This window comes from Alnus glutinosa, chromosome 7 (assembly GCF_958979055.1).
Source record: "Alnus glutinosa chromosome 7, dhAlnGlut1.1, whole genome shotgun sequence".
NCBI lineage: Eukaryota > Viridiplantae > Streptophyta > Magnoliopsida > Fagales > Betulaceae > Alnus > Alnus glutinosa.
Genome location: NC_084892.1, coordinates 1,196,415 through 1,209,341, shown reverse-complemented (window position 1 = coordinate 1,209,341; position 12,927 = coordinate 1,196,415). Strand labels below are relative to the sequence as shown.

At 37.9% G+C, this 12,927-nt stretch overlaps 3 protein-coding genes and 1 long non-coding RNA gene across 5 annotated transcripts; 3 read left to right on the top strand and 1 right to left on the bottom strand.

The window, feature by feature from the left end:
• The first annotated feature begins 471 nt into the window (after positions 1–471).
• Positions 472–1,938, top strand: LOC133872590 (protein FAR-RED IMPAIRED RESPONSE 1-like). The gene has a single exon (XM_062310146.1). It carries the CDS (start codon positions 472–474, stop codon positions 1,936–1,938), a length of 1,467 nt encoding a protein of 488 aa, XP_062166130.1.
• Positions 1,939–1,983: 45 nt separating this feature from the next.
• Positions 1,984–4,092, top strand: LOC133873987 (small RNA-binding protein 11, chloroplastic-like). The gene is made up of 5 exons (XM_062311805.1): positions 1,984–2,097; positions 2,204–2,266; positions 3,431–3,499; positions 3,600–3,706; positions 3,785–4,092. Exons 2-5 carry the CDS (start codon positions 2,227–2,229, stop codon positions 3,890–3,892), a joined length of 324 nt encoding a protein of 107 aa, XP_062167789.1. The 5' UTR covers positions 1,984–2,097; positions 2,204–2,226; the 3' UTR covers positions 3,893–4,092.
• Positions 4,093–4,596: 504 nt separating this feature from the next.
• LOC133872439 (uncharacterized) lies at positions 4,597–6,879 on the bottom strand. Its single transcript, XR_009901029.1, has 3 exons — positions 6,769–6,879; positions 5,150–5,285; positions 4,597–5,056 (listed from the first exon to the last, which is right to left on the bottom strand). It is a non-coding gene; the product is annotated as an uncharacterized LOC133872439 (long non-coding RNA).
• A 1,104-nt stretch (positions 6,880–7,983) lies between these two features.
• On the top strand, positions 7,984–12,717 carry LOC133872328 (carotene epsilon-monooxygenase, chloroplastic). 2 transcript variants are annotated; one of them, XM_062309817.1, is made up of 9 exons: positions 7,984–8,616; positions 9,256–9,552; positions 9,645–9,842; positions 10,737–10,838; positions 11,257–11,397; positions 11,524–11,574; positions 11,786–11,868; positions 11,989–12,151; positions 12,529–12,717. In XM_062309817.1, the coding sequence occupies exons 1-9, from the start codon at positions 8,128–8,130 to the stop codon at positions 12,592–12,594; spliced, it is 1,590 nt and encodes a 529-aa protein (XP_062165801.1). In that variant the 5' UTR covers positions 7,984–8,127; the 3' UTR covers positions 12,595–12,717. The 2 variants fall into 2 exon arrangements, with proteins under 2 accessions (XP_062165801.1, XP_062165800.1); XM_062309816.1 differs by having other exon boundaries at positions 7,985–8,616; positions 11,524–11,631.
• Positions 12,718–12,927: the final 210 nt, after the last annotated feature.

The following is a 12,927-nucleotide window of genomic DNA, read 5'->3' as shown; positions in this document are numbered from 1 at the left end:
AATGCAACGTTAGTGGATACATCGTGGTATGTGACAAATGTAAATCTAGGGCATAATCACGACTTAAGCCCAGGTAAAGCGAGATACTTTCGGTGCAACAAGAAGTTGGATCCTGCTACGAAGAGAAAGCTTGATATAGATGATAGAGCTGGAATCCGCACCAATAAAATTTATAACGCACTAGCCGTTGAAGCGGGGGGTTATGAGAATCTTACATTTGGAGAGAGAGAGTGTCGCAATTATATTGCGAACTCAAGACGCCTTCGCCTTGGTACAGGAGGTGCCGCAGCACTTCGTGACTATTTCAATAGAATGCGGAACGTAAATGATGATTTTTATTTTGATATAGATGTGGATGATGAGTGTCGGCTAAGAAATGTTTTTTGGGCTGATGCACGAAGTAGGGCATCATATGAAGATTTTGGTGATGTGGTTACATTTGACACAACATACTTAACCAACAAATACGAAATGCCATTTGCTCCTTTTGTGGGAGTAAACCATCATGGTCAATCAATTCTTTTAGGGGCGGCATTAATTTCAAGTGAGGATACGGAGTCATTTGTTTGGTTGTTTGAGGCATGGTTGAAATGCATGAAGGGCCGTGCGCCAAGGGCAATTATTACAGATCAAGATAGGGCCATGAAAAATGCTATTAAGAAGGTGTTTCCGAATGCTCGTCATAGATTTTGTTTATGGCATATACTGAAAAAACTTCCGGAAAAGTTTGGATCACATTTACAATACTATGCCATTAAGAGTGCCATAAGAAATTGTGTGTATAATTCTCATACATGTGACGAGTTTGATGCATGTTGGCAGAGTATGCTTGAGTGTTATAATCTAGAGGAGAATGCATGGCTGCGTGGTTTATACAGTGAAAGGACTTTTTGGGTACCAACATATTTGAATGATGTATTTTGGGCCGGCATGACTACCACACAGCGTAGTGAGAGTATGAATGCCTTTTTTGATGGTTATGTGCAATCGTCCACCTCACTGAAGGAATTTGTGGATCAATACGATAACGCTTTGCGCAGGAAGGTTGAGGTTGAGAATGTTGCTGATTTCGATTCCTTCAATACCACCATTTCATGTGTGAGCCATTGGCCCTTTGAGAAGCAATTCCAAAAAATTTACACCCATGCAAAGTTTAGAGAAGTTCAGAAGGAGATTTCATCGATTATGTATTGTGGTTCTTCTCTTTTAAAAAGTGAATGTGGAATTCGTACCTATCAGGTGATCGAACAGGTAGAAATTAATGAATCCTATAGGAAAAAAATCGTTTTTAATGTTTGCTACAATGGCCCTGTATGTGAAGTGAATTGTAGTTGCCGTTTGTTTGAATCAAGAGGAATTTTGTGCAAACATGCCATATCCGTGTTGACTACATTTGAAGATGTCGATTTCTTGCCCGAAAAGTATTTTCTAAATCGATGGAGGAAGGATTTGAAGCGGCCATATAAGTTAATCAAGAGTAGTTATGATCCTTTGAGTGGCAACCCTACTGCAGATCGATATGCTGAACTGAGCAACAATGTGCTGAAGTTGGCCGCTATTGCAGCACCAAACGTGGACCATTGCATGGAATTGCAAAAGTATGTTGATATGCTAATTAAGAAATTTAGCGGTCCAAGCTGTGAACAAAGTCAACCTTCCCAATCACTCCCAAGTGCAAGTGATCTCCCAAGTGCACCTATGATCGATAATGGAGCCATGGATTGTATGGAGATGGAGGTGTGTAGTCCTCTTGTGGCTCGAACTAAAGGCGCGCGACCATCAATCAGAAAAGTGTCTGTGGTTGAAAAAGTGGTGAGAAAAAAGTCGTCAAAAGGAGGAAATAAGAAACAGAGCAACGCAAATCCCGAGCAGCGAAGGAAAAGAAAGAAGGTATTCAACTATTCAAAAGTCGTTGTATCTGTACTTGTTCATTTGTAATTTTAATATTAATTTTAACATTCTTGAATATTTTATTTTTTGAAGACATGCCAAAGATCGCTAGTAGATGAACTGGACACAAGTGAAGATCAGTTGCCTTTTTCAACTGATGTGCAGCATGACCAAGTGATTGAAACACAACATAGTGTACTTACACAGGTACTGAAAGGAGGGAAAAAAAAGTTCATATACGTGCAATTGATTCATACATGTTGACGAATAGTTTAATTTCATATATATTAATCGTTCGATGTATTTGTTCCAGACGTTTGGGAATTCACAATCGTCATGTATTTTCGAAGGAGATTCTATATACTTGTCGTAAGTGGTAAGGTCTCTTTCATGTTTAGTGTTGTTTTCAAGTAGTCTGGTGTTGATCTCATCCATTTATGCACTTTTGTTCAAATTCTTTTTCTTTGTTTTGGGCTTTTCTCTGTGCCAATGTATCGCATTATCATTTGCTTTATTGGGAACTGAGTTTAAATTTGATCCTTAACTCTTTTCCTAATTCCAACTGCTCTGATTAGTAGTATGTATTTACTTTGTATTGGCAAGTAATTCGTCTGCTCTTCTTAAACATCTATCATATACACCAATTGGGATGCCGAAATTAAGACCGGTAATGGGGCCAAGAATTTGATCCGCGGGGGATGATTCAAATCCTGGTGTGGAGTTCTAAAATACTCTTATTAGGACTTTGTTAATTATGGATTACCTGCATTAACATATAGTTAGGCAGTTCGCATGAAATTGGCCGGCTCACAAAACGCACGAAATTCTGATTAAGCTTTTGTTTCTATTCGGGATTTCGATTTAGAATTCAAAATTTTTATTTATTTGGAATCTGTGAGATTGTTTTTGCACTTGTGCATGCCTCTAGTTATCCAACCCTTAACATTATGCTTAATCCTTATCAGTATATTAACGTGTTATACATACTGCTGGTATTACTTTCAGAATAGGGGATCCTAGTTTAGACTGCTAGATGGGTTCGACCAGCTAAGCCGTCTACTCTTGTCTTGGTCCTGAAGCTCCTCAAAAACTCTGGAACAGTGCTGTGGTCTTGCTATGGCTCTGGTGCCAAAAGGCCTCTCGAGTCTTCTGGTAGGATAAAGTAATAAGACTGTAAGCGCAGCTGAGCGCCTTTTTCCCTATACAATATATGGACACTAAAGTTAGTGCCATAGGGCAAAGCCCCAACACTTCTTCTCCATTATGATTCTACCGTGCACGCTAAGCATGCCTTGCCTCGAGTAGGATTAATAAAAAGAGCGCTGAAACCGTTTTATAAATTGGAGAGATTCTTTAATGTGTAGAATTCCTACTTATATGTGTTTTGAATCTCAGCACTTTATCGCTTGCTTTGTTATCATGTATCCAAGGGTTTGTATATTCTTTGATGGGGACAAAAGGTCTTGTTTAACTGTGTATTATTTTACTCATATTTCCTGAATCATCAACTTTTAATGGATGGTATTTCAATTTTTGTTAGGATTGTCCTCTTACACCACAGAGCAAAGATTATCAGAAGCATTTTCTCAATATGGTCAAGTTGTTGAAGGTGACTGTGGGCTATTTATATGCAATGACATTGAGTATCCTCTTCTAGGCCAGTAGCAAGATTCAATCAATTAGAGCTTGAACTTTTCTTTTTTTGCCAGCAAAAATTGCAATGGACAGAGTCTCAGACAGATCAAAAGGATTTGGATTTGTGACCTTTGCATCAGAAGATGAAGCAGAGAAAGCCATTGCTGAGATGAATGGAAAGGTAAGCCCCCCCGTTCTCACTTCTCCATTTGATTCATTTAAGCTTCTAAATTCCAAACTAAAAGGTAATTGATGGCAGGCTCTGAATGGACGTGTTATTTTTGTGGATTATGCAAAGCTCAAAACCAGTTTCGGAGGTGGAATGGCAGAAGCCAGAGGGCCTCCAGAACCGACTGCTAACAAGTGAATACTTATACGAGGATGTTATTTGTGCAGAACTTTTATCAGCTTATTCTTGCTTATAATCAATATTTTTGTGACAATTGGAGATGTATGCAACAACTGAAGCGCCAGTCAGAACTAGAAGCTAGAGTTGATACTATTTCATGTCAGAATCGAACATTCTTTGAAGACAGTGGATGAGACTGTGGGAAATTCACACCAAAACAGTTTTCTGTTCCTTTCCATTTCTTGTAACGTTGGCTGTGCATATCCACTTTTGCTGTCATATTTAAAGCCATATCCACAGTTGATACCATCCTTAAGGCTATTATCCACAAAAACAAAAAAAAAAACCACCTGTATGGCTATTTTACTTCCCAAAATACTCCTATAAAGGAATTGCATGTCATTCAAACCTCTTAAGAATTATAGCAAGCGTGTACACGAAATTGACATCCACATTTAAGCTTCAATGTCAACCTCTTCTTTCACTGGCATATTAGAATATAAAGAGATCAAGCAGCATATCAACTGATATTCCCATCATGAAAAGCACGAACAAATATGAGGTTCCAAGAATGGGCCCTCTCATCATCTGATGTCCCCAAAAAAGAATATACAAAAGCATCCTCATCAATTAAGTTTGACATCTACCTAAACATACAATACATTCAATAGTGTAGAACCAAATTCATTTGAAGCAGGTAGAGCACCAGTCTATTGTGAAAATGAGATCAAAGATGATCAAAGACCAAAAGTTCACAGTCATCAATTAAGTTTAACATACATTTAGGAAATTAGTACAAACAGAAAAAAGTCAAAAGTCTTTTACAACTGAATTGTTTTCATAATTTCATTTTAACATCAAGTTAGTATGTCTAGGTTCACTATAACTACAACAATAAAAGGCTAACAGCAAAATGACAACTAACAACAAAACACGAAACATCTTCTTGTTACGTTGCGCTAATTGTTCCTTACATTTTTTTTCAATCAATTCCTCAACTTTCTCCTCCATTTCTTTCAAATGTTGCGCTAATTGTTCCTTGCATTTTTTTTCAATTAATTCCTCAACTTTGTCATTGTCAGCCTGTCTTCTCTCCTCCATCTCTTTCAGATATTGCGCTAATCCCTTCTCATATGCAGACATCTTCTTATCCCATTCAAAAAAATCACAATCACCGGCTTTCTGCGTGAAAAAAACAAGGGTCATCAAAAATGTCATGAACTACTAACGACGAAATATAACACAAAGCTAATTTCAAAATATAACAAAAATTACCTTGTAGTTATTACATCCATACCACTTTTTAGCGGGATTGGATGTGGTCCAAGAGTACCTTAGACGTGCAGGAATTCCACACTTACATAACGGATGACCGCTTGACAAATCACTTGTTGTAGACATTTACTTGTGCCTAAATTCAGAAGTGGGGGGCTAAATATATGTTACTTAAACAAGAAATAAGTGATTTGAGAAGCTGTGTAATCACAAATTAATGAATAAAACTCTTTATAAAGCCCAAACTCAAATAACAGTACTGCAGGCAACTGACAGTATCCAAATAAACTTCAACCCCCTCCCACAGAAAACCGAAACTGCATAGCAGCAAACACCAACAAGCAGAAAAGTTCAAAGTTTTGGTCCTAAACCTTTTGAGTTCTTTGGATATTGGCATGAGAATGAAAACTTTCTATCATGTGTTGCTGAAGGTTGGAATACTAGAGGGTGAAGGTGTTCCAATGTTTAAGTTGTATGCAAAACTTAAATCGGTGAAAAGGATACTGAAATCTAGCTAAGAATGCAGGGCTGTATGGAGGGATTAATCACATTGGGAGGTTCTCTCTACTATTGGAAATACTGAATGCATGAAAAAAGAAAATAGATGTGTACATGAATATATACATGTCAAATCAACAAAGCTGAGGAGATCGAGGAGGCATTTTTGAAGCAAAAGTCAAGGAATTAATGGTTGAATCTAGGAGCAAGGAAGAAAGTTGAATATGCTGGCAAACAAAGAGGGTAACAGTGGAGTTTTGTAAACAGTAGTTACTCGGTTCAACTAGTAATCAATTTGATGAGCTTGAAAATTTATTGGACTAGGCCTCTCAAATTATGATTAGTAAGCCTACATTTTTTCTGAATATGGTTTTTAATGGCAAACTAAAATTGATCCATTCTTAATTGCTGGTTTACAAGCATGCTTTGACACTATTATACTAACCCTTAGTTGCATTCTGATGATCAAGGACATCTTAATGGAAGGCATTTGATAATATTGCATCGGACAAGGTTAACATAAACATTGCAGACAGTCATTCTTAATTGTCTTTTTTCTTTTTAATAAATTATTATTCAAAAAAGAAAAAACACAAACATTGTAAGCAATGCTTTCCAATATTCTAAAAACATTCTTCAGCTAGAACCTTTAAAGAAATGAACTAATTTCAGCTTTGGCCTTTTACTGTATTTTACATGTTCAAATATGTTTTGATCTGTTTGGATGCAAAGTGAAGCACCTTGTAGCCTTTTGATTTAGATGACCAAATCACGGAGCTTGTAATACTTGATTTTACAAACATGTACATACCATTTCCGGGAACCAAACAGATCTTATTATAACTCTAGCTGAGATCCCAGCTGAGTTCTACAACATGCACAAAAGTGAATATGCTTATTAAAAACCATATTCAGAAAAAATGTAGGCTTACTAATCCATAGGGGTTTTTCGGTTTACAATCAATGTTTCACAGTCCACATAACACAAACATGTAAGAAGGCATTTTATAACCGGAAACCCAATAGCAAAAAACCACAAATAACCACAAATCACAGCAAGGAACTAAAGAAAGCAACTCCGAAAACAACTGAAAAAACGCAAAAATGGGGGAGATCGGTACCAGAGCCGGAAATGGGGGAAATCTGGGCCGGAAATGGGTCGCCGGAACCCTAAGTTTTGGCCGGAGGTGGAGAACGGCGCTGGGCTCGGAACGGTGGCGGGCAGAACGACCTGGGCGGGCTCGGAACGGTGGCGGGCAGAACGACCTGGGCGGGCTCGGAACGGTGGCGGGCACGGTGCTGGGCTCGGAACGGTGGCGGGCACGGAACGGTGGCGGGCACGGTGCTGGGCTCGGAACGGTGGCGGGCAGAACGACCTGGGCGGGCTCGGACCTGGGCGGGCTCGGAACGGTGGCGGGCACGGTGCTGGGCTCGGAACGGTGGCGGGCAGAACGACCTGGGCGGGCTCGGAACGGTGGCGGGACGGTGGTCGGCGGTGGGATTTTGGGTAGATGGAGAGAGGGAGGGAAAATTTGGGGGGAAGTCGGGGAAGAAAAGTGCGAAAATGAGCTTAACGATCTGGTTTTGTTTTCAAATTTTGAATTTTTTTTTTTTTTTTTTAAAAAAAAAAATAAAAAACAAAAAAATTAAAATCTGAGGTGGCCCTTTCCACGTAGGAAAGGGCCGGGCAGGGGCCGGCAGGATGGCCCCTGCCTATCACTACTCCTTTGAAAGATGGAGAAGATGGACTCGAAAAACGGGAGAAGAAAAAATTAAAAAAGTCGCAAAAAGCTAAACTAAACTCAGAAAGGGAACATGGAGTCAGAGACGCTGGATTTGGTTTAGTAGTTTAAATTTCCTGTCACTGTTCATGACAGGAAAAAAGGCAAAAAATTTGGGCGGGAGTGACTTGCCAAACTGGCCCATAAGGTTTTATAGCCATTTAATTGAGTGGACTCTTAATTATTTATTTCAGTATCACATTTACAATGAACTTGTCTTTTTAGTAATTATATATATATATATATATATATATATATATATATATATATATATATTTTTTTTTTTAATTTCAACACTAAAATGATCATCCTATTGTCTTAATAGAAATAAAATAAGATAAAATTCATTTTTCTTTCTCAAACTAATTTCAGCCAATTTCATAATACAATTTTATGTTTTTAAATATTTTGAAAGTCTTCAATAAATAATATATTATATCAAAACAATAAAACCAACTTGAATAAAAAAAAATAAAAAATTAAAACCAACTAAGATTACATATATTTGTTCATCTTATTTTCCTCCCCCTATATGTTAAAATGCCCAAAAACTCCAAAGCCTATGAACGGCTAAAAACAACCCAATCCACAACAGTCGCAGAGATCACACACAGAGTAACTTCGAGGTTCGAACGCTTCTCAACTCTTTCGGCAATGGTGACTGAGAAAAACAAAGGTGCATAGAGAAGAACCATCATCATGCCTTCCTCACTCTCCACCTGTCTTCTCCTCCCAGCCCCTCTCCTCAAACCCCCCACCACCACCACTACTCTCTCTCTCAGACCCAGTTCTCACTTCCTCACCATCAAGTCCTCCGCAAACAACAGCAACAACAACAACAACAAACCCAGTTCATGGGTGAGCCCAGACTGGCTCACTTCACTCACACGGTCTTTGACAATTACCAAAGACGACGACTCGGGCATACCAGTAGCCAACGCTAAGCTCGAGGACGTGTCTGAGCTTCTGGGCGGTGCTCTGTTCCTCCCACTGTTCAAGTGGATGAACGAGTACGGACCCGTTTACAGGCTCGCCGCAGGGCCTAGGAATTTCGTGGTGGTTAGCGACCCTGCCATTGCCAAGCATGTGCTGAGGAACTACGGGAAGTATGGTAAGGGTCTGGTGGCTGAGGTCTCCGAGTTCTTGTTCGGGTCCGGTTTTGCCATTGCCGAAGGCCCGCTTTGGACGGTAATAATGCTGTTCAATTGTTTGAGGGATTGCTTGTGTGGTGGGATGGTTTTTGGTTTTTGGGTAGAGTTGATTTACTTTGATTCTTATGCTGGCTATGAATGGGGTTTTTTTTTTTTTTTTTTTTGCAACGCTGTATATTGTTGGTTCAATGTGGATTGGTTTGGGGTTGTGGTTTTGGTACATCATTTTAAACTTGTTTCAATGGTTTTGGTATTGCCACTCGATTACTTTGATTTAGTAGATGTATGACTGAAGATGTTGAAACTGATAAGCAACTATTGGTTTAAGTTTCAATGGGTTCTTGCCAAGATTTAGAAAGAGGACAAAATTCTTCAAAAAGGTTTAAACTGGCCTTCTTTCTTGACTCTTGAGCTTTCAATGTTTTGTTTTATCTTCTTATAGAACAAAAGGTTATTGACATAACAAATTAATGTCGAGTCAAGTTGAGATTTTGGTGTTTTGGAATACGAGCCTAGATTATGCTTCTTTTTTTTTTTTTTTTTTTTTTTTTTTTTGTCTTTTCAATTTACCACTTTAGTAAGCTTTGCGCCAGTAACAAAAAATACAGTGAACTGGTTATGGTCCATATTATTTTTAGTAGTTTTTGCTTGAGCTCAAATTACTTGTTTGAAATAGGCAAGGCGTAGGGCTGTGGTGCCATCACTTCACAAGAAGTATTTGTCAGTGATGGTTGATAGAGTCTTTTGCAAATGTGCCCTTAGATTGGTGGAAAAGCTCAAACCCGACACAGTAGGTGGCATTGCTGTAAACATGGAGGAAAAATTTTCTCAACTAACTCTTGATGTTATTGGTCTGTCCGTATTCAACTACAATTTTGATTCACTTAACACTGATAGTCCTGTGATTGATTCGGTTTACACTGCACTGAAAGAGGCAGAGGCCCGTTCCACGGATATATTACCATACTGGAAGGTATGTCTTTCTTGTTACTTGTTCAGTTGCTCTTGATTTTCTATTTTACTTGTTTTGATAATTGTACCCTAGCTAATAGTGTTTTGGTGTAGATTAAAGCTCTTTGTAAAATAATCCCAAGACAAATAAAAGCCGAAAATGCAGTTACTGTGATAAGGAGAACTGTTGAAGAACTTGTTGCAAAGTGCAAAGAGATGGTGGAAGCCGAGGGTGAAAGAATCGATGAGGAGGAATATGTAAATGATGCTGATCCAAGCATCCTTCGCTTCTTGCTTGCAAGCAGAGAAGAGGTCTGCTAGTGTTCTTATCTTGGATCTATAGTATGTTTTGCTTGTGTTCATTGTCTCTTACTTCACTGTTCAGAATGCACATACGTAGAAGTTTTAAAGCGGAAAGGAATTGGTGTTTAGATTTTTTGGGATTGGAAACTTTTTGTTTTCTCCAAAGAATAATGGAAGAACTGGTTTTGGTAAAGCATTCATTTCTAACATGGTTACATGTACTTTTAAATATGAACAAGTGACTATCAAGAATTGGAGACATGGGAGGAACATTTTTCGGTTTTATAAAATGTGCAAGTTGCTTTATCAGTTTCATTAAGTCTGTGGAGCAATGTAGATTGTTTATGGAAATTTCTATAGAAAATTGATGAGATATCGTATTGGACTTGCTCAGGATTTTTTTTTTAAAAAAAAAAAGATATCATATTCAACTTTGTCATTTTTTCATTGATTGGCAATTTAGCATGTTCATCATGTTTTCAGCTTTCTTTTAAAGCTTGCAGGATTTTCCAAGCTTTTGGTCCTGGAAGCGTAGAAAAAGGAACTAAGCAAAGTTCTTCATATAACTGTGGCTGTTATTGTCACCCAATAGTAGTTTCTATGCTTCAAGCATACGATCTCCCTTTCTTGCCAGAAGTTGTCAGTTGCGCTTGGAAAATATGCATGCATTTGAATGAGGCTGACTTATCATCATATGCTACATGCATATGTTTATTGTTATTCCTTATATCCCTATAAAGTGTAAAGAACTGTGTTAAATTCAGCGTATGTTTTGCATTTAATGATGGTTTGAAATTGTCTTTTTTAGCCTGGACTTTATGTTGTCTTGATGGAATTTGTATTATCCTAGATATGCTTTGTCCCAACCTCTAGTTTTGATACAATTGCTATATATTGTTTTAGGTTTCAAGTGTACAACTACGAGATGACCTTTTGTCAATGTTAGTTGCTGGTCATGAGACCACTGGTTCAGTGTTGACTTGGACACTCTATCTTCTAAGTAAGGTATCCTTTCCATTTGAAAGTCTTTCTTTACATTTGAGCTTTCCATTGCGTACAATTTATACCTTGGCTAATTTTAGCAGCAGACTGCAAATTGCAGACTCTCTGTGTTGCAGATGCAGAAGAAGTATATATTGTGAAAGTTGAATTTTATATTTATCTCTTGATTTTTTTGGACAGATTTTTTTTTTTCTTTTTTCCTAATGACCCTTGTCCTCCTAATTGACTCAAAAAAAGGTTCAGCAAATGTAATTTGGTTCTGTTAATATTCAAATGGTCTAAATAAGTAATTTGAAAGAGATTGTGGCCTTATCATAGCCAGATCTGGTGATCTCTAGAACATGTGTAAATACAATATGTAATTTGATTCCCATTATTAAGATCGACTGCCTATTGTTCATCATTTTTTTTTCCTATGCAGAACTCCACCTCATTGGTGAAAGCACAAGAGGAAGTTGACAGAGTTCTACAGGGTAGGCCTCCTACTTATGAAGATATTAAGGATCTAAAGTTTTTGACCCGCTGCATAACTGAGTCACTCCGACTGTACCCACATCCTCCTGTAGGTTGCTTTCTTTCTCTTCCGCTCAAGTTGATTGTAAAACAAAAATTTTAACAGAAAAAAGAAAAGTATATGGCAATTATATTGACTCACTTTCATATTGGTTTACTCTTCTGAATCTTTTAGGTCTTGATAAGAAGAGCTCAAGTTGCTGACATGCTTCCTGGAGCTTACAAGGTTAATTCTGGTCAAGACATTATGATTTCTGTATATAACATTCATCGTTCCTCACAGGTATCACGTTGTGTTGCTCAGATTTCTCTTTTGTGGTCAATTCCAGCTTCTCTTTGTGTGCATTTCTCTAATTTGATGCACGTTTAGACAAATCTGAGGTATAAGATTCACTTACCTTTCCACATTTTTGGCAATTTCAATGTGATTTTACAAGGTTTGGGAGAGAGCAGAAGAGTTTCTGCCGGAAAGATTCGACTTGGAAGGCCCAGTACCTAATGAAACAAATACAGATTTCAGGTATTGTTGTTTTTATATCCCGTCATAGAGTAAAATTTAATGCTATTCCTATTTCTTGATCCCATTTTGAGAAACATGTGCTCTTTGCTCTTACTAATAGTGCGAATATATATACCACAGGTTCATTCCATTCAGTGGAGGGCCTCGTAAGTGTGTTGGTGATCAGTTCGCTTTGCTGGAAGCTATTGTTTCTCTCGCCATCTTTCTGCAGCACATGAACTTTGAGTTGGTTCCTAACCAAACCATTAGCATGACTACTGGAGCAACAATACATACAACAAACGTAACGTTTTCTTCGTGTCTTACTAGTCAACGCACACACGAGTACATATGACACAAATTGCTTGAGATTTGGATTAGAAATTCAAATCTGAAGCAATATCATGCATTTCTCTGTTGGTGACATATCAAACAAACGACGACGAGTTGTGTCCGGTTTGCTGTTGATTTTTATTTAACCTTAATAGGCATTTATAGATGTAACTGTCAATGGTTTCTGTGTGATCTTATCATAAATTATTGCAAGTTTGTTTGGTTTTGAAGATAACAGAAGACCAAATTAATAGAAAAGAAAAAGAAAAGATTTTAATTCAACAAATTAGAGCTGGCTTACCTCTCATGATGCATGGAATGTGCTTTAACATGGCGCTATTGTTGCAGGGCTTGTACATGAAACTGAGTCAACGGCAAACAAAACCCGCATTTGTTCCCTCGGCTTCTAGGTAAGCTGTAATGTTGTACATAAAAATTGATAATCCAGGTGGGTTCAGCATAAAAAGTGTTGTAGTAGTGCAGTTTTGTAAGAATCATAATATTGTTCTATTCTTTTGACTGACAGAAGTATTTTTTGTCATTGTTGACTGACTATAGAGTTGCGGGTTAGAGTTGAGGGGTCTAACCTGTTTAATTAAATGAGTTGAGTTAGGTTGACTTATATATATATGCCTTGACAGGACCCAAACCTAACACGCAACATTTAAGGCTGACAATTTTTGACATAACCTGCGAACTCAACACGAAATTTGTGGGTTAAAATTGAAGGGTCTGACCCGTTTAATT

Bases quoted from the DNA above. Each gene is read 5' to 3' on its own strand.
- LOC133873987 (XM_062311805.1), top strand. From the start codon at position 2,227: ATGTATTTTCGAAGGAGATTCTATATACTTGTCGTAAGTG. The intron at 3,500-3,599 runs GTGACTGTGGGC...TTTTTTTGCCAG, and splicing joins ATATGGTCAAGTTGTTGAAG to CAAAAATTGCAATGGACAGA. The intron at 3,707-3,784 runs GTAAGCCCCCCC...AATTGATGGCAG, and splicing joins TTGCTGAGATGAATGGAAAG to GCTCTGAATGGACGTGTTAT.
- LOC133872328 (XM_062309816.1), top strand. From the start codon at position 8,128: ATGCCTTCCTCACTCTCCACCTGTCTTCTCCTCCCAGCCCCTCTCCTC. The intron at 8,617-9,255 runs GTAATAATGCTG...TGTTTGAAATAG, and splicing joins CCGAAGGCCCGCTTTGGACG to GCAAGGCGTAGGGCTGTGGT. The intron at 12,152-12,528 runs GTAACGTTTTCT...CTATTGTTGCAG, and splicing joins CAACAATACATACAACAAAC to GGCTTGTACATGAAACTGAG.
- LOC133872590 (XM_062310146.1), top strand. From the start codon at position 472: ATGCCATTTGCTCCTTTTGTGGGAGTAAACCATCATGGTCAATCAATT.